The following is a 20,122-nucleotide window of genomic DNA, read 5'->3' as shown; positions in this document are numbered from 1 at the left end:
TTTTGCTCCTAGGATCACTCATCACTGCTGGTAATGTAATATATGCATTGATCTTTGGCTTGTGGATATCCCTATTTTACTTCTTGGTTAGTCTGCTGATGTATTGCACTATTGCTAGAATCCCATATGGTATGTCAGGGTTCTTTTGGGATTAATTTTTGTTACTAGACAATTTCATTTGCACTTTGGGACTTCTTTGCCATTTGAGTCTGTTCTCTCATATTCTGTGATAGGAAAACTCTGTCTGCAGCTGTTGGTTATTTCTTATGGCCAATTGGAAAGGCATTACAGAAAGTAAGTCTAAAATACATACATCTGTAGAACTTTCCTCAAAGACACATAGTTTCACAATTTATGGATTTGATCTGCAAAGCCTAGTAAAATAAGACATTCATTACAAACTCTGCTGTTTTCCATGTTATAATCAATTTAGGCTTCCAATAACTAATTTTCCCTGACATTTTTGTGAAATACAACAGCACTGATTTCAAATCTGAATGTAAATTATTTTTTCAGAGCAACAGCCTGGTGAGGAAATGTTGTGTGAAATTCCCACATTGTAGGGCCATTCCTGGTGGATGAGGTAAAGTAGTCTTCGGAGGTGAGAGTCTACACCTGTGCTGTGCTGTGTTCCCACAGAAATCCCTGTGTCAACACCGCCTCTGAAACAGGTGCGTTACTGGGTGAGACTGTTTATCTAGCGGATTGGCCATCATTATACTGTAAATCATTCTCGGGGTTTAGTGTGTGGTTGGTAAAGTTGAGGATTGTTAACCAGAATATTGTTTGGCTGTGTTGGGATACCCCCTGCTGGCTGTGGGTCACTTCCTGGCCATCTGTCCTGGATAATGGTTTTCACCATCCCTGTGTCAAAGATGAACATCAGGACCTTGAGCATCACCCTGCGTTTATGCCACCAGAGGAGGTCAATGTTCGGACTGTGAAGAAGGTTAGGACTATAATATTTGCCATTTACATTAGTAGATCATCTCATTTAATGTTTTAATACTAATGATTGCCATGTCTTTTTTTTTGCCACAAGGTTGTGAGACCAGAGTTGTGCTGTGCTGTTACCATGCCTTCAACTGGTAGTACTACAAATACACTGTGGATGGGATCAATGTGTTTCAATGCTGTCAGTATCCTTCATGCCTATGGCTGTTTATAAACCACTCTCATATGAAATGGTACCTTTTTCATTATTTATGGCCTATTTATATTTTTATGAGAGATACAGAGCGGAAGAAGGAAAATAATGATAAAATGGAGGCAATAATGAAAATATAATAAGATATGAAAACAAATATATAGTATAAATATAAATATATATACATTAAATAGAAGACTATAATATTTAATAAAACAAAGATTATTGGAGAACATTTTACAAGAAAATACCACATTTGTTTTTTTGTTTGTTTGTTTTTTTTTTGGGGGGGGGGGGGGGGGCATTTAATTAATTGTTAATTGCTGTTTCTTTGTACTTGTTTGTGAAATTGTCTAACAATTTCTAAATGAAAATGTTTCCCCACCTTTTTTTGGGTTTATAAATAAGCCTCATGAATAAATTATACTGAAATTGAACCTTTGTTGATAATACCTTTTGTTAGCATTATTGTAGAAAAATGTTTTCTCTTTGATATGCACCATTAATTGACATTAATATCTTTAAAAAAACTTTATTCAGACCTGTTGCCGCTGGTTATTTTCTCTCTGGTGATTAGCGTGGACAGAGATAATTATGATGAGTCAGCTCTGCTCTGCTTTTCATATCAGTAGGAGGTGAGAGAACTAAATATGAAGTGTTTCAAAGTAGAAAGAATTCTTTTTGACTTTTCACCTCTGTCTGACCACAGTTGTTTTCGCATATTTTACATTCACACACACAAAAAGTGAAAGAAATGGATGTAGCAATGAATCACAATACATTTTTTATTCCCTTACAGTGTAAACACTAGAGATTCAACACCGCCAGTTTGAAGTTTATTAATTATTCAACAGTAAAACCCAAAACTGTTACAGGTAACCAGTAAGTACCTTGAACATTTGCTGGACAACTGAGGAATCAAAGTCCAGCGAGACCCCTCATCTCAAAAAAAAAAAAAAACACAATTGTAGGGACTCTCGTCACTCCATCCAGACGGAGTGAAATTTTTCACTGTGCTGCTGAAATCATTTCTAAAAATAAATGTGGAGTTGTCAGTCTGCACGTCGCCTGTATGACAAAGCACCACTTAAATCCTGACCCACGCAAACAGGAATCCAGTCATGCAGAAAGAAGATGGCAGAAGGTGGATGGATAGGCATATATTATGGGCATGTATGTGACCTAATACCAGAAAGAAGCTACTTTGTCATAATAAATTAAATTTAACTGGGTTTAATGGCAATTGTTAACCTTTAAACATTTTACTCAACTACATCAATTGCTGGTGCCTAATGAATGTAGTTAAATGGCCAAGAATTGTAACCGGTTACATAACCCAACAAGGCAAAACGCATTAACTCTGAATTCAAGATGCTGTATTTGTCATTGCGACCAGATATGTTTTGAATTCAGAGGTTTTATTTTTTTTAGGTCAGCAAAGTAAAAGATGCTCCGCTACATTATTGCTAAATGCCAGGAAGGTAATCTCTCCAAAATATCATTAGCATTGTGCTGACCAAACAGTTTGACATTTAAATAGTTTTATTTTTGGTAAATGCATCAAGTGCTAGAAAGCTTGAAGCTAAGTGTGCATTTTTTGCATTATAAATTCAGGTCAGCTTGTTCTAGAATAGAATTTGAGATAACTAATAATAATAAAGTGCTTTTAGCAAGGCTTTGTTAAATTTAGCACATCATGTCATGGTCAGTAAAGGCACTGTCAATGTGTCTGTTTGAACATATGAGGGATGATTTACAGAAAAACATTTTTTATTTCAGTAAAACCATTAAAAGTCATTTTAGGAGCACCTTATTCACAGTGATGTAACGATTGGTTTACAAAACTGAGTGAAACATGGGAACAGCTCTGCCGAAACATTACTTGGTCTGGTGTTTGTGCCTTAACTGCAAATCTGAGCAACAGCATCCAACCTAAAAATCAACATTCTCTGTCAAATCCCATTTTGTTAAAACATTTAATTTTTCAACACTGTTTCAGTTAAGTAAAACCTTAAATCCCAATCCCAGACATCAAGAGTTCTGCGTAAGTCTGTTCAGATATCCAAACAGTTGCCTGGAAACTCAAGCTAATCGAACCCTGGTCACATCTCTGCTGATTTAATATTCACGCCGTGATGTGGGGAGTCATAAAACTTAAATAATTCTTTGACAGGAGAGGAAATCGAATTAAGATACATCATTAAAATCTACTCGACGTGTCCCCCAGGTCACTACTGAAGGTCAATAAATAACAATATTACAATCTCAAGAAAGAAAAAAAAGAGTTACTTTCAGGTCACTGACCCATAGGTCTTTCTCTCTAATGGATATTTATGTTTTGTATTGATTTTCAAATCATTAAAAGGTGCATAGCAAAACAAAAAAGGCCTTCTACAGTTTTTGGTTTTAAGGCGGGCTTTGTTAGGATGGGGTTCCTTAGTTAATCCTGTTTTTGTAATCATCCACACACTGGTTTCAAGTGCTGCCCATGATCAGCTGCAAAAAAAAAAAAAAGGTACACGCACAGTACGTACACAGTCTGTCTCTCACACTCACAGTCCCCTCGCCTCTTTATTTCAAGCGTTCAATGAGTTCCTGGGTGAGGCCCAAGTTTAGCAGCTGTATCGGGGTAAGTTGGGCCAGGTGTGGGAAGGCTTTGAGCAGACGCTCCCAGCACAGCTCCAGCAGACTGGGCACTACCAGCCAGATCTTAAATAAGGAACCAGTCCGCTTATTCTCATGGATGTTCACCACACCACCATGGATGTACATGCAGCCGGCCTGAAAAAAAAAACGATCTTAGATTTTTAATAGTGTTAAAGATACTTTTGGAAAATTGTTAACTACGCATTAAACATTAAAAATAAATACTTAAATAATATAAATACATAATTCAAAATATTAAAATGAACTAAGTATGAACGGACCGGGGTAACAGCAGCACAGTGGAAGTACGCAGGTTCAGGCATCACTGCAGGTAGTTTATTCCACTGAAACGTCAGCAGGTTGATTTTCCACAGGTCGTCTAGTATTACTTCACCATTGTAACCTCCACATATAAATACATCTGCCACAAAGAACAACAGCAAATCACACACAGAGCTCTACAACAGATCATAAACTCAACATTTACATTATTAACCCCTTACCATTTTTAATCTGCACACAACTATGACATCTCCGAGGGGCTGGGAATCCTGAAAAAAAAGCACTGATTAAGCATGTACTTTTACAGTAGGCTTTCCATTGTCAGATGTTAAGTCAAGAATTGCATTACGAACCTATTCTTTCATGAGGCTTAGTTGTGATTTCCTCCCAGGAATTTGTTTCAAGGTTATATGCATGTATCTGATACAAACATTTGTGAAAACTGTCATTACAATTTCTGAACAAAATCATTAAGACTGCAACTGATAAATTTAAGTATGAACTACATGAATGTTTTCATATTTCTTGAGCAAGGCCCATTAGCTCCAGTAAACAACAGATGTCATGTAACACAATGAACACTGCCTTAAAAATTGCAATTGATGGAAACATTTGTACCTTGTCTAATGGGTAGGAAGTCCAGGAAGTTCCCCCTCCTAGAATATAGATCCTCTGTCTATCGTGGGCTATCTCATGCCTATATCTATACAAAACAAATTTAGAACAAAGTTTGGCATATCTGTTCACAGACTGACATTTTAGCATCAGACAAAAAGTGGTGGCATGCATAAATGTGTTCAGGGACCCTAGCTTGGTTTAAAAGGAAATCAAAGGTTACCGCTCCTCCGGCAGGTCATCTGGAGGGTTGTTGGGTTTCAGATGAATCCACTCACGTGTTGTCAGATCCAGTCTGTGAAGATCTGTGCTGTAGATGTAGCCTGTCGTACCTCCAAATACATATAGGAAGCCGTTGATTATGGCCATCGCCTTCAAAACAAATTTGGGATCACTCAATTAATCAATACAAGTTAGTATGTTTACTAGTAAACATCAGAACTTAAGGCTTTTGTACCTGTCCATATATTCGATTGGGTTTCTTGCCCCTGCAGTTGAGGAGGGACCAACGTTTGTATTTAACGTTGCAGACGTGAACATCATTTCCGTTGTTTTCCCCAAACGGGATTCCGGTCCCGCCAAAAACAAGCAGGTTGTTTCCGTGCAAAACAGCTGTGTGATGTACAAAGATGACGGTCAACTGAGCGACGAGGTTTAAAATACCTGACTTACTGTTAACAGACGTGTGGCCTTTCGGCACATCCTCAAAACACAACAAAAATCACATATCAAACAACCAATAACAAGATAAAACAAAGCCAATAAATTATTATTATTATTATTATTATTATTATTATACACATACGTGTATACATATAGAAAATCAAAATGGCTTGATAATGGAGTTGGTTTTGATTTTTCATTTAACATTTTTATCATTGTAGGGTAGTTGTGTCCAACCATATAAAGTGAATTTTGCATTCAATGTCGCCTTTAAATAACACTCAATTAAAGGGGGGGTGCAATGCTATTTCATGCATACTGAGTTTTTTACACTGTTAAAGAGTTGGATTCCCATGCTAAACATGGACAAAGTTTCAAAAATTAAGTTGTACGTTTGAAGGAGTATTTGGTAACACTTTAGAATAAGGTTCCATTAGTTAATGTTAGTTAATGTATTAATAAACATGAACAAACAATGAATAATACATTTATTACTGTATTTATTCATCTTCGTTAATGTTAGTTAATGAAAATACAGTTATTCATTGTTAGTTCATGGTAATTCACAGTGCATTAAATAATGTTAACAAGCACAACTTTTTATTTAAATAATGCATAAGTAAATGTTGAAATTAACATGAACTAAGAATTATAAATGCTGTAGAAGGATTGTTCTTGCTTAGTTCATGTTAACGAAAGTAGTTAACTAACATTAACTAATGGAACCTTATTCTAAAGTGTTACCGAGTATTTTTGTTCCAAAAATACTCCTTCCGGTTTGTCACAAGTTTCGGGAGTTTTTTTCGAGTATGGCTCTGCGTGACGTTAGATGGAGCAGAATTTCCTTATATGGGTCCTAAGGCACTTCTGCCAGAAGAGCGTGCGCTCCCGTATAGCAGAGCACTGAGAGCACAGACATTCACTGATCAGAGCGAGAGCGTTGCGAAAAGTCACAAAAGAAGTGTGTTTTTGGTTGCCAGGGCAAGACAACCCTGCACAGATTACTAAAAAAAAAAAAAAAAAACAGCATTAAGGGACCAGTGGATGGAGTTTATTTTTACAGAGCATCAACGGAGTTGTGCAAGTGTTTGTGTTTGTTCCCTGCATTTCGAAGATGCTTGTTTTACAAACAAGGCCCATTTTGACGCCGGATTTGCATATCGTTTATTTCTTAAGGATGATGCAATCCCAACGAAAAAGGGTCACGATCGTGTGTTGGAACTGCAGGCGGTGAGTAAAACTGCTTCAAATATCTCTGTGTTGTTAACTTCGCTATCGGCGCTATATAATTTCTTAAAATAAGAAACGATTAAGAAAGATAGAACACATTTTACCTGACATTGAAGCCAGTTCAGTAGGCATGAAACCCTCTGTGCGGATCTGTTGCCATGTTCCTGTGGCGAAGTGGAACCTCCACAGCTCCCTGAACAGAGGGTAGTCTTCATTCTCTGAGCCACCCGATTCGTCGTAGTCGGGGTTATACCCTCCAAACACATAGAGGTTGGTGTTGTCAGCCACACAGCGATGGCCGCTCCGGGCCGGGGGGGCTCTGTGACCTACAATAACAGATAGTAGCATATAGATGACAAGACCAAAGATAAACTACTACACAGCTCAGTTAGTGGCGATGATGAGAGGTCCTCACTGATTCTCTTTCTTAAAAGGTAGAAGGAATGATTTAAGATGCGGAGAAAAAAAAAACGAGATCCAGTGTTTGCTGCTGGATTTGGAATGTACGGCAACAAATTTTTCTGAGAAACCACAATACAATGTCTACCGGACAATTCTGGAAAGCAGGAAGGAGGTATACACATTTGAGATAGTTCTTCACAAAGTCACCTGTGAAACAAAATGACAACTGTTTTATTAGTTTATAGTTACAATAACAGTAACATATTAGCCATTCTGGTTTTATTAAAAGGTAAGCAGTTGGAAAACAAACAAACAATTTTTTTTTAACTACATTTCAAACACAAACGAGTAGATCAACACTCATTTTTAATTAGTTCAGCAATAAAGTGAGCAAATCCAACCACATCAATCCTACATGAAATGCATACTTCAGGCTGCAAATAAAAACCCGAGTAAGCTCCATAATCCCCAACCAGATTTATTCAGAATTTTATAACAGGATACAGATATGGAATCGACTAGATTCAGGAATCAGAGATTTAGATGAACTTCCTTCCCTTAGACAAAGCTCTAGGTCTAGTTAATTAAATGTTCATGTCAAAGAAGCTATAGCCACTCTCCCCCAAACACAATTCACTGAAACACAATCAGGAGTTCAGCTGAAACAACTCCATTTCTAAATAAATGCTATTATTTATTAATATAATAATAAAATCTGTTGTTATTATTACAAATATATACATACATATATACATATATGTGTATTAGGGGTGTAACGGTTCACAAAATTCACGGTTCGGTTCGATAAGATACACTGATGTCACGGTTCGGTTCGGTTCGATACGTTTTAGATACAGCAAAATGTAAAAACATCTCAACTTTTCAGAATGCCGCAAGCGCACCGCGGGTCATGTGACAAGAACCAACCAATCAGCTTCATCCTTTCCCGTAACAACGTTGAGAGCTCAGCCAAGATGAAGGAACAGCTGATCATAGTTGTATATGGATTGCAATTTTTAAATAAATTCAGTAGCAGAGCTACTGCAAGCGATTTTTAGAGCTGCAAATCCATTTATCCTTCGCTGAAATTTCCGCGTCTCATGGAGAGAGCACGTCATTGTTGCTTAGCAAAGACAGACGCCTCATGAGCGCTTCTGCCCGAGCGCTTTGGAAAGGAGGAGAAAGACGCGCTTAGCGTTTTCCATGCGTTTTTAGGCACGATATGTGAACGGCCCCTAAGGCGCTCGCTCACTCAGCACGCGCTGAAGGCTCGTTGCAAAATGTCTAATGCATTTAACAGACCAGAAATATAAGATCCTAAAATAACCAACAGGTCTGGTGTTTGGGTTGGATTCCCTGTAAGCTATAGTTTCTAAATGCTGCAGGGATAGTTTGCTGCGTGCATGTTTCTCCTTTTTTTCGTCTTTTCCCAGATAGTACTGACGCATATATCCCAGATATTCCCGCTGTTTTTTTTTTGTTTTTTTTTTGTAATCCCGCTGGTGTACCCTGTCATGTTGCAGATGCGACATACCGTTGTTTTTTTATCCACCACTCTCTTGCCATCACCATTATAGCTTAAAGGGAATCCAAAGTGCACCCAAACACCAGACCTGTTGGTTATTGGAGGATCTTCTCATTTCTAGTCTGTTAAACGCATTGGCTATTTTGCAACGAGCCTTCAGCGTGTACTGAGTGAGCGAGCGCCTGCTGAGTAGCCTAACATAAACATATAAGATGGTGTTTTTTTCTTCTTCGGGAGTGTCAGGGGCGTTGCCTGTTACGTTGTTTGGGTTATTGGGCTACCTTGTTGAACGCATATCATTATATTTCTTTCTCTCTCTTTTTTTTTTTCAAATATAATTAATTACTCCAACGAACCGTTCGGTATACATAATGCGTACCGCGTACCGAACCGAAAGCGTCGTACCGAACGGTTCAATACGAATACGCGTATCGTTACACCCCTAATGTGTATGTATATATATATACACACATATATATAATATACACACACACACACACATTATTTTTTGTTTACTATGATTGTTATTTTAACAATAAAAAATTAATGTTTCATCTATAGTATTACTCCAATCAATAATACAAATACATTGATATATTGTTACTATTATTCAACATTATTAAAATGAAAACAATACATTTTTAAATACATTAATACAATTTTGAGAGTGAGAGAGAGATATTTCGAATTGAGGAATACAATTTTATAAAATGGCAATTCACAAAATATGCATACACCTTTTCTTTTCTTTTCTTTTCTTTTTGTGTCCCAGTGTACAAAACTTTGATAAGGTGACACCCAACATGGTTAATTCATTCTTTGAATCTCTGAAAAGAACTGATCTGAACAGTCCAAAGGTAAACTATGATCACGGCACGTGCAAGCTAGCAACCACACCCTGGCAAATTTCCTGGCAGTGAAACCCGGATGCAGCACCTGAGTGGGATGAGCTAAAAAGGATGGGAGGGAACTAAAAACAAAACTGACGCAATCAATAAAAATAAAAAGGACCAATACACATCCCTCACACACAACCAGACAAACACTTTGACCTTTCCCGTTTTTTTTTCTTTAACACCAAAGCCATCCTGCCCCAGCTTTGCCCCCACTGAAAGCGAAGCAGAAAGAGCCCTGGCCTTTTTATTTCTTTTCTTTTTTTTTTCTTGACACCACAGTGATTAAGAGCAGTTTTGAAGAGAGGTAGGGTGGGGACAGCATGGGGGAAGCCTCCAGATTTGTCATGTGGGTTTTCTTTTTTGAAGTTCAGTAAAAGGCGGACATCGCCTATTACCCACCTTCTCTTAAAAACCTGTTAGGGATCCGTAGAGTGGGGCAGGGCTGGCCAAGGAGTCTTCGAGCTTGTACCCAGGAAACTCTCTTCTTAGAGCCTGTTACCACAATCACCGCAGTCAGACAGACAAAACAACAACAAAGGGACAATGGCAAAATAAAGGAACACATAAACAGACAAACACCGTACCCAACACTCAAGGGGTCAACCAATGGGTTGTCAAATGAAAATAAAGACTAATGTACATCCAAAAGTGATCTGGTATGTCATATCCTATAGGAGAAAAACCTCCTCACTGCCACACGTCCCACAGTTTAATTAATCTGTGCAATAACAAAAAAAAAAAAACATTAAAGGCCCTTGCACATTTATTTTCACACGTTAAAAAATAAATACGAGCTCACACTGAGTCAATCACGTTTACACACTGCCTCTGAAACTTTGTCCCATCATATATACAAAGATTTTCTGCATTTTGAGAGGTGTTCTGATCATTTTGAGCCAACCATACAAGCGAAGTGATAAAGCGATGGAACTCTCCTTGGATAAGATGATGGATCCAATATTTCCTCTTTCTTTTTCTCTTTTTAAGAAGAAAGGACAACAAAATCATCCAATTCCATTTTGTATGTGTTCAGTGTGCAAGGTTTCTAAGAGATTCATCCACATAGGCCACAATAATTAAAAGAGTACTAGCACTAATGCTCAAGCAAAACCCCTTTGGTACTAGTGCATGAACAACACATTCACAGGACAAAATCAAAAAACATGTACATTTGTACCATACTATAACACAAAAATATGCTGCTGTCTGAAGAAGGGAGGAAAGTTATAACAAGAAAACAAAGGGGCAAAAAAAAATAGTGTTTCCACTATCAAACCAGGGAGGAAATACAGTATTTAAATTAGGATTTACTAGGATATTGAATATTAGGATATTTGGTGCTGTTACTAAATACTTTGGGGTCAGTTTTTATTTTATTTTTAAAGAAATGAATACTTTTATTTATGCCAGGATTATTATGATCAAAATGAGAATAAAAGACATTTACAAGGTTCAATGCTGTTCATTTGACCTTGAATTTCTACAAAAAAATATTAAATGAAATGTTTCTTGTGAATGGAGTAAGGGCTGCTGAAAGCTTTAAAATATATGAAAAAAGAAAGCAGTTATTTTAAATAGTTATAATATTTCACTACATTAATGTTTTCCTGTATTCTAGTTATAAAAAGCAGCTTTGAATGAACATGAGAGACTTCTTAAAAAAATTATTTATCAGGGTTTCCACTCCTTTTACCACTTAATTCCCACGATTTTTCTAAGCGGTTGTGATTACTGGATAAAGAACTGGCAATTCAGAATCAACAAAATATTTTAGAGATGAACACAAATTTATATTCACTCTATAAACTTAACAAACCTATATTATCTTGTATTAATTCCATGACTTTTCCAGGCCTCCTGATATTTACAGCTCTGTTTCATCTACTGTGTTGATACTGAATTCAATGTTTGAAAACACATGAAAACACACTGATAACTGGTTTGAGCCTACGTTGGTTTAAGCATATGCACTGGTTTCTATTGGCTCTACAGAAAGCAAATGATAGTTGCACACCAGTGATGTTTGGCAGAGCGATGCTATGCAGTTTCTAAGCCTTCTGGACCATCAGAAGTCACCCAAAGTGTAAGAACAGACAGTAAGCCCTTTCAAAAGACAACCTGAAGATGTCCACACAAGACATGAAAACCTCTGGCCATGACAGCACATATTACTATTGCACCAAGCAAATCACCTGGTTATATTTAAGGTTTTTATGATTTACATATGCAAAAGATCATCTGAGCGCAACATTTACAATAAACCAGATGCCTCCAGACAAGAAGCGTGTATTATGCATGTTCATGACACACATCCTCCATGTTTAGAACAACCTTTGTGTACCATTTAACATTCTGCATTCATTTCAATCTATGAAGCCTGTTATGATGAATACATAAGATGTGCATAGTGTAGCTTTTGCACAAGTATAAATTTGAATCACTCATTATATATAGACAGGAAGGAGGATACAGATGGCTAGAGCTGCAGGCTATGAGATGGGTGGTGTGAACATCATTAAATGTCCTGAAGTCACACGGCAGTATGGTTTTAATGCATTACAGCTACAGAAACGATCACTGCGTATGTCTTGCAGAGGAAAGATTAGAAAAGCAAAGCTCACAGGATATTTACACTGTGACTTTGAGTAGATCCAGACCCCAGGACGTAGACGGACTTTTATTTACTCATGGAGTTGTATTTACCCATGTGCTGATCTGTGGCACTATTTAACAGTCCAAACAAACAGCCAAGTGAAATACATCCCTGAACTATAAACATAACACTAAACACAGAGCAATTCTGTGTATGAGCCTCGGCACATTCATTCTTTTTACTGCTGGTGTGCATTAAAAATCATTTAGTCAAACATTCAAACAGATCTGAACGTTTACATTTAATATACAAATATAAATAAATACTTTAGTAACAAATTTACCCTATTTATTTCAGTAGATCACTATGCTGACGATTACAAAGTTATTCCAAACAGTTTTGTTTAAAACTTTAATCTGCAAACAAATGACAGACTTAAAGCACCGACTTTTATTATAAATTTCAATATCTAACAACTATATTGCCATCTTTTGTATTTCCTAACACTAGCAGAGCTTAAAGACATGCTTAAACTTCACTCGACAAGCTGATCAAAGACCTGATTAAAAATAAGAAAACGTTACAAGCAGGTATAAAAGTATTTAAAAATATTCCTATCCTCTTCATTTACATCCTAAATAAATAAAATAAGTCTGACAGATGTAACGTTAGCTAAAATGCAAATGAACTTGTCAGACTCAATCTGCAAGCTAACGTTACCAGTATTTAATTAAACTTTTTTTACAGACAGACTAACAAAACGTGACAATGCACAGCCTTTTGCCAAATATGACACGTGATAAATATAATAATTTCACATGTTCATTTATAAAGTTTGTAATCAAAACAAAGACATTAGCGACACGGCTAATGCTAAATGCTAGCAGCGCTATATGTAAAAATACAAAATAACTGTGCTTTACATTATGATAGAAATGAGATAGAAATGGATGTTTATGGAGGAAAATATTGCTATGTTTGTGCTTAATTCAAGCTGTTAACTGACTTCTCACTGACCTGCAGCTCTTAGCGGAGGCCTTCCAGACAGCTGCTCAAACTGATTGAGTCTGTCCGGGCTATGAGCTCCTTCTGCGGCAGACATCTCTCCGAGAATCACGCTGAAATCATCCAACTACAGTCACGCATTAGCAGACGACGGGGCTTCCTTCAGCAGACAGAGGCGAACCGCAGAGCAGAACTCAGCCCATGCTTCCCGCGAAGAGACGTTTGAACGAAATAGATGACCGGTCAGGAGGTCCTTTGCAATGAAAGTGAAGGTAGAAACGCTGATGAAAACCAATATGGCCACAAAAAAAAAAAAAAGCAAAGAATATAATCAGATGGTTTTATGCCTTTCACAATAAAAGTCTTCATCGTAAACGTCAAACTTAACAACCAAATCAACTGATTTGACTTAAATACTTCAAGCTGACCTAAAACGTCCAATACAAATAAATAAATAAATACAAAATTGTTGTAGCTTGTCGCATAAATTGTATTTCGCGTTTTTCGATATTTTATGTAAAAAAAAAACCATTAGAGTGTAATACTAAAAGCCATGTCCTGCATTAATTTCAAAATTAATGGGGTATTTATTATTCACCAAATTAGAAAAATAGGGACTGTTTACCTAAAAAACAAATACTGAAAAATTTTTCATGACAGTCTCACATTTATCTAAGCAATACTGTGGTCAGTGTCTGTTAAGACTGAAGAACTACTAGACTGACCAACTATTAGTTAGGTAAGAGATAATCAGTCTCATTTTTCTGATTAAAATTTTGGCCAATCCACAATAAACAAGATTTTGCATGAGACTCACGTTTATCTAAGCAATACTGGTGCTTTATCTTTCCTATATTCATTAAGGCTGATGATACACTGGGCAATTTTTTTAAACAGTGTTTGAGCTCTTTCACATTGATAATGGGTACCAAATGTCTATTGCCTGTTGATGGCAACATAAGTGAACTGTTCAATACATTTTATTATATATATATATATATATATATATATATATATATATATATATATATATATATATATATATATATATATATATATATATATAATAAAATGTATATGTATATATATATATATATTTGCACACACACTTTTTTTTTTAATCAAATTCCAAAATGTACCTGCTAAGTAATTGTGCTTATTGATAGCAGCTTAGAGAGGCATATATTTGAGTAAGCACTTATGAAATGTGAAATCTTTTCACAACACAAAATACAATGACAGTGCATTCTGTTCACTTCCTTCCACTGAATGTCAAAGAAGCTGTTTCATTTCAAGTCTTCACACTTCTACTTCAAAATCAATCGTGTCAAACAACAATATGAGACATGTCTTAGTGTGGTTATTTTGTTCTCAGCCCAACTCAAGAACAGCAGCTTGTATCTAAGCTATAAGTACCTACTACCTACTAAGTGACTACAGAAAAACAAATGTTATCCTTTACTGCACAAACTACCTGTTTGTTTTAAAAATGGATGTAACTACCATACAGTCTATGGTAACTATATAATGTAGCCTCACAATAAACAATTCATAATCCATGTTGTTAAACCATATAGTTTTGTATTTGTTTGTCTCTGATTAACATTACTAAGATGCTAACAGGAGTAACAATATTTAGACGAAAACAAAACAAGGTCATGGCAGTTTGGCGTATACAAAAATACTGAATAAAATTGCTACAATTCAGCTATCAGAATTTTAGTGTTAGCAATCACTGTCATCAAAATAAGAAATTTTGAAAAATGACAGAAAGCTTCTTAAACGTTTACCACGGTACATTTTTGTAATGGAAGAGGTGGAACTGTGTGTAAAAATGTTGACAATTCATATGCAGCGGGGGAGGGTTTAGAGACCGACACTGAACATGGCGGCGCCCGGCGGCTGGTTTAATCGCTCAGAAAACGGCGAGAAACAAAGCAAAAGTCCACTCGTTTCTCCCCTCAAAGTGCGAGAACTTCTCAACGAAGGGGTTGCTTCGGAAGACAACGTGTTAAATTTGTAAGAGTTTCTCTGTAATGAAATTTTTTTTTTTGCGAAAGGGTAAGAATGAGCGCGAAGACATCAGGACAGGAACGATTAACAATACAGCAAACCGATAATTTTTGATTGAAAATCCTTGTGGAAAATGGAACCTAACATGGTAGTTGTGTTTTGGAACATGGGGGTGATCCAAAATAAACATTAACTTACTAAAAAGTCTTGGGAAATCCACCAGCTAAAGAAGACCACCAGTTAGACTTTAGACTAGAAACAAACCACATTAACAATCTACCTGTCAACATGTATCTGGTGTCTAGCTGATGCATACTGGTATACCCTCTTTGACTAGCAACAAACAAGCTACCAGCTCGTCAAGCTGACTTTTGAAGCATGGTAGTTGGAGCTGGTCTACCACCTTGTTCCCAATCGATCTTAAAATGTATATTTCTGCAGATTGATTGATTGTTTTTGGACCAATGCATGCATTGTATTTTTTTTTTCATGTAGGAATTAAATAAGTGCTTGCAATGCTGCAATGTAACTTGGGATCTATTTATGACTGAGAAAATATGGATTAACGGGAACATTTGTACCATAGTTTATGCATAATACTAGGCTGATTCACTTTCTTCTCCACATCTCAGTTCACAGCAGGATCCAAACACACTGTCTCCAGATGGCCTTGGGGAAGCTCCTTGTGAGGCAGCAAACAAAGAAGCATTTTTCAACAGAGTGGAATCCTACTCAATATCCTTTTGAAGTGTCCCTTGATGTCAGAAACCAGCAACCAGTTTGTGTTGCAAAATAAACTGCATTACTGGTATAGATTAATCAAACTCAGTAGTTGGACTCTTCAGTGATTTCCAGATGTTGCATCACACATCTAGTCAATTATGATTCATCTTTGCCAGACAGTCTGTGATGAATAAAAAAAATCCTTAAAATCTGACAGCCTTAGTCACCATGAAATCAGAACTGACAGTTCTTATTTCTTAACGAAATGTTGTAGTGTGTATTATTTATGTCTTGCCCCATGTTTTTCACTAGTTAATAAGTCAAAATATGGAAGAAAAGATGATCACTCATTTATTGCTTTTGCAAAATTCATCCTTGACATAAGCACTGTCTCAAATGGGCCGGAAAGCCCCGTGCGCTGTCGCCGCTGAGATGTGCACGGTACGGCTGGATCAATGTAGACTGTGACATGCTGAAGTGTTCTAATTGCCAGGCTTTCCTCTGTGCATCAATCCAAGCAACCTTGGACTTTCAGAAATGTAAGTTTTGGACTATATCTATCTATATATATATATATATATATATATATATATATATATATATATATATATTAGTGGTGGGCCGTTATCGGGGTTAACCTGTTGTGTTAACGGGAGACTTTTATCAGGCGATTAAAAAAAATATAGCCGTTAATCTATTCTCAAAGTTGGGTTGGGAGCTGGGTCTATACTAAGTGAGCTATGATGACTTTCACCTTGATATTTTAGCGCGGATGTATGCCTAACCGAATTGCACTGTGGGGGTCGAGAACGAGTCTTTGAACCTGTGTGTATTACCACATCAAACTTGATGTGCTAACATGGATGCAGCTGAAGCCGCCGGGTTTGCTTCAGGGATTTTTTTTTTTTTAAGAAGCTTTCCAATGGAAACCTCGACAAGACGCACGCCTGTTTCACACATAATCCGTATGCAGTGTGCTTTCACATGCGTTTGCAGTCCGCTACTCGGTACGTAAACAATCGCTGCACTGCTGCAGGCGCACCGCTCCTGGAACTCAGTGAACGACCGCAACCGCCTGAACATGGGTGCGTAAAAAAATACGCAACACATATGCACTGCAGACATATTATGTTTGAAACAGGCAAAAGGTTGTTTGCACCTTGTCTAGTGTGGAATTAGTTTACAGCTTTCTCAAGCAGTTTTTTGTGCATTTTGGAAACAGGAGATGAGCCCCTGGTCTAATGCACCACCTGGCTTGAGAAACCAGTTCTAAAAGACTTACTTTTAGTCATGATTTTATTTGGGTAACACACATATTCTGAATGTCTTTTGGCAGAATTCAAATGAGCCATTTTAATCTAGATTAATTCCAAGATTACAGTGAGATTAATCTAGATTAAAAAAAAAAATCTATGCCCACCACTTATATATATATATATTATACAATGAAGACATATTTTGTATCCGCACACATCAACTTATTTAACTTCTCTTTTTTTAGATGAAGGACGGATTTCAGAGTTGCTTCAACAGCTTCAAACACAACATGAGAAATTCTGTTCCTGGCCAGATTTTCCATGTCCAGGTATCTTGAGAGGTCCACTAGTCTGTCTGAAATCTTAAGCAGGCATTGCTAGTCAACAGTGTTGTTTTTTTCCAGATCGCTTCTGGATGGTTCCTGTTAATGAGCCGACGCTATTACTCGGTGCCTTTCTAGACCGTTTCAAAAGTGCTTGCCTTCTAGAACAGCAGCTGCCTGCTATGAAACCAGAGCAACTTAAAGCCATGGTATGATATTATATTTTTAAAGGGAAGTCCAAGAATGATTCTTCTGTGCATTCATAATTGTTTTTTTTCTCTCTCAGACCTTGACTGAAGATGTAATAAGTGTTCTCCTACAGCTGATTGAAGATGAACAGGTGAAGCAGTGTGGTTCTCCTACTAAGGTCTCATCAGATCCACTCTCTGTACAGGTGGCAGCATGTATCGTAGCTCTTTGTGGTTGGGCAGCCAGGTAAAAATCCAATCAGTGACCTTTAATGAAATCTTGGCAAATTTTCTGCTAAACTTTTATTTCACGCAACTCTATGCCATGTTTCTATTTAGCCCGTCACTCCAAGCTATGAATCTGCCTATCCTCACTTGTTCGTACTGCATGAGAAAGGTGGGAATGTGGAGCTTTTTTCAAATGGAGACCGTTTCAGAGATCGAAAATCCTCCACAGTCTCCAACATCTTCTACTGCATTGACTCCATCTCAAGGCACAAGTGGGGAAAAGGGTATGCCCACCTCACCATCCCAGTCCCCCACTCCATGTCGAATGAAGCTGCGTAGTCAGGACCCCACACGCTCCGAGCAGGTGGGTCATATACATTTTGAAGTTATACAACATATGTATATAGTAAAATTTGAAATAGAAACTTTCCATGTAAACAATTATATTCCCATTAAATTCAACTGATGTTCTTTAGCCATAACCATCTAAACTTTGTCAACATTGACTCATGCATATAGATGGAGAGTACACCATCCTCACAGGTCCTCCACACCAGAAACCGGGACTCCCCTATTCCACATGAGGAGTTTCCCAGCCCCCTGTCCAGGGGCAAGAGACCCATGACTCGCAGCAGGGGCCCAGGAGAAAACCTAGCTGTGGATGTGCCCTCTAGTCCTCAGAGAAAGACAAAACGCCCACGTCTCTCCTCTACCTGTGGCTCTGTAAGGATGATCCATTATAATTGTTTTATATATATATATATATATATATATATATATATATATCTCACACACACACACACAGACAGGGTCTCTTACTATTATTACTGTATATAAAGTTATTATTACTATAGAACAATATAATATTAGGACATGCATTTTATGTGTTTGTTACTTAAAATCTATTGAATTTTAAACACATTTAAGCACTTTTGTTTCTCTGTTATAGGAAGGGTCCATGCACAGAAATGTTTTTGACCCAGTAGCCCAGCACAGAGACTGGTGTCCTTGGGTAAGTGTGGAAAGAGAGGAGGCCAATCTAGAAGGCTCTGTCTGTGTTGGCTCTGAGGCTGAGCTTCCTCAGCCTGGCTGGAAAGCAGTGCTTACTCTGTTTCTATCTATGAAGAGAAGCCTCAGTCCAGTAGGGGCCAGTCCAGCCCAGGTGAACCAAATATGACAACTTTGTACTTGAGTATTTTGCCAAAGCAATCATTTTTCATTCCTCTAATGCCCTGTTTTTTTCCATTCAGGGTCCTCATGACAAATCAAAAAGGGTGTTTTCGATCTTCCGACAGTGGCAGGTATCTTACCCATCCCAGTAAGTTGTGTTTCAGAAGGTGGACTGGGAAACCCTGGTGATTGTTATCATAGTAGGATGATGTCCTTTGTAACAATGGCAGTAGTTTTCCGAGTGCTTCTTGATCAAGTGAGTCTCGTTTAATGTATTGGGGTTGGTTGGGAAAGGGACAGTAAATCCACATGGATCAAGCGGCCTGTGATGAAAGACCTCGGCTTGGAGCAGGAAAGCCCTGCAGAGTTCTTCTCAGAAATTGTAACTTTACCACACTGTTTTGAATCTGGGCCCATCCAGTCGCATTAGGACATCAAGAGACTGGAGACCGACGCTCTTTACCTCACATGGGCAGCCAAATAGTCCTAGCTGCCTCACTGGACACGAGGCTTTCACAGGGTTTTAACCTACATTTAGGGAAGCTTTAGTGAAGCTCTGAGAACTAGTTTACCTGAGGAGAACCAGTGTTTTTAGGTTTTTGTGTTTTTCTGTATTGTATAAATAGGTATATTATATTTACTTCTATAAATGTGAATATGCCGAACAACATTTTTATCACTCTTTTTTTTTTAAAGGATGTTTATAACCTTTATCATCTTTTACCCACATCCCAGTGAAATATATGCCATATTTAGAAAACAGTGCCAATATAAATGATTTTGCTTTTGAATCACTTTCTCTGGAAGTGCTGCTTGGGGTGCATCATGCATGTTAATAATGTGCATGTCTGCCTAAGTTGAATAAACGCGTTCCTTTTGCTGGTTTTCATTGTTTGTGTATTTTAAATGGATTTTGAACCTTTGACTCACATGGTTTGTAAAATGCTGTACTATTTGTTCCTTTAAAAAAAGGGGGGGGGGGTGCCTTTTCATATTTATTTAGTACCAAAATTGATCATAAAAACAAATACACATGAATACAAGATAACATGTTCAACAGCCGACACAACAAAGGGTTCAGTCAGTGCCCCAACAACAGTCATCCTAGACTAGAAGAACTACAATTTTACGAATATACTACAAATGCTAGTCGTCCACTGTTTATGACGTAGCCCGAAACACCGCATAGAAGAAGGGGGACACCTTTCGTCGCGTAG

General features: G+C 37.4%; 2 protein-coding genes across 3 annotated transcripts; one reads left to right on the top strand and one right to left on the bottom strand.

The window, feature by feature from the left end:
- Positions 1 to 1,914: 1,914 nt before the first annotated feature.
- Positions 1,915 to 13,319, bottom strand: LOC127975358 (kelch domain-containing protein 10-like). Of its 2 annotated transcripts, XM_052579369.1 has the most exons (10): positions 13,017 to 13,319; positions 9,806 to 9,898; positions 6,688 to 6,909; positions 5,148 to 5,302; positions 4,914 to 5,062; positions 4,694 to 4,778; positions 4,429 to 4,495; positions 4,297 to 4,344; positions 4,075 to 4,214; positions 1,915 to 3,928 (listed from the first exon to the last, which is right to left on the bottom strand). In XM_052579369.1, the coding sequence occupies exons 1-10, from the start codon at positions 13,099 to 13,101 to the stop codon at positions 3,719 to 3,721; spliced, it is 1,254 nt and encodes a 417-aa protein (XP_052435329.1). In that variant the 5' UTR covers positions 13,102 to 13,319; the 3' UTR covers positions 1,915 to 3,718. The 2 variants fall into 2 exon arrangements, with proteins under 2 accessions (XP_052435329.1, XP_052435338.1); XM_052579378.1 differs by lacking the exon at positions 9,806 to 9,898 and having other exon boundaries at positions 13,017 to 13,318.
- A 1,521-nt stretch (positions 13,320 to 14,840) lies between these two features.
- On the top strand, positions 14,841 to 19,794 carry LOC127975350 (zinc finger C3HC-type protein 1). Its single transcript, XM_052579358.1, has 10 exons — positions 14,841 to 15,023; positions 15,650 to 15,752; positions 16,129 to 16,279; positions 17,242 to 17,325; positions 17,401 to 17,528; positions 17,606 to 17,754; positions 17,847 to 18,099; positions 18,255 to 18,458; positions 18,685 to 18,897; positions 18,986 to 19,794. The coding sequence occupies exons 1-10, from the start codon at positions 14,890 to 14,892 to the stop codon at positions 19,055 to 19,057; spliced, it is 1,491 nt and encodes a 496-aa protein (XP_052435318.1). The 5' UTR covers positions 14,841 to 14,889; the 3' UTR covers positions 19,058 to 19,794.
- The last annotated feature ends 328 nt before the right edge of the window (positions 19,795 to 20,122 follow it).

This window comes from Carassius gibelio, chromosome A4, assembly GCF_023724105.1.
Source record: "Carassius gibelio isolate Cgi1373 ecotype wild population from Czech Republic chromosome A4, carGib1.2-hapl.c, whole genome shotgun sequence".
Classification (NCBI taxonomy): domain Eukaryota; kingdom Metazoa; phylum Chordata; class Actinopteri; order Cypriniformes; family Cyprinidae; genus Carassius; species Carassius gibelio.
Note: the sequence above shows the minus strand (reverse complement) of the source record. Positions and strands in the feature narration are given on the sequence as shown.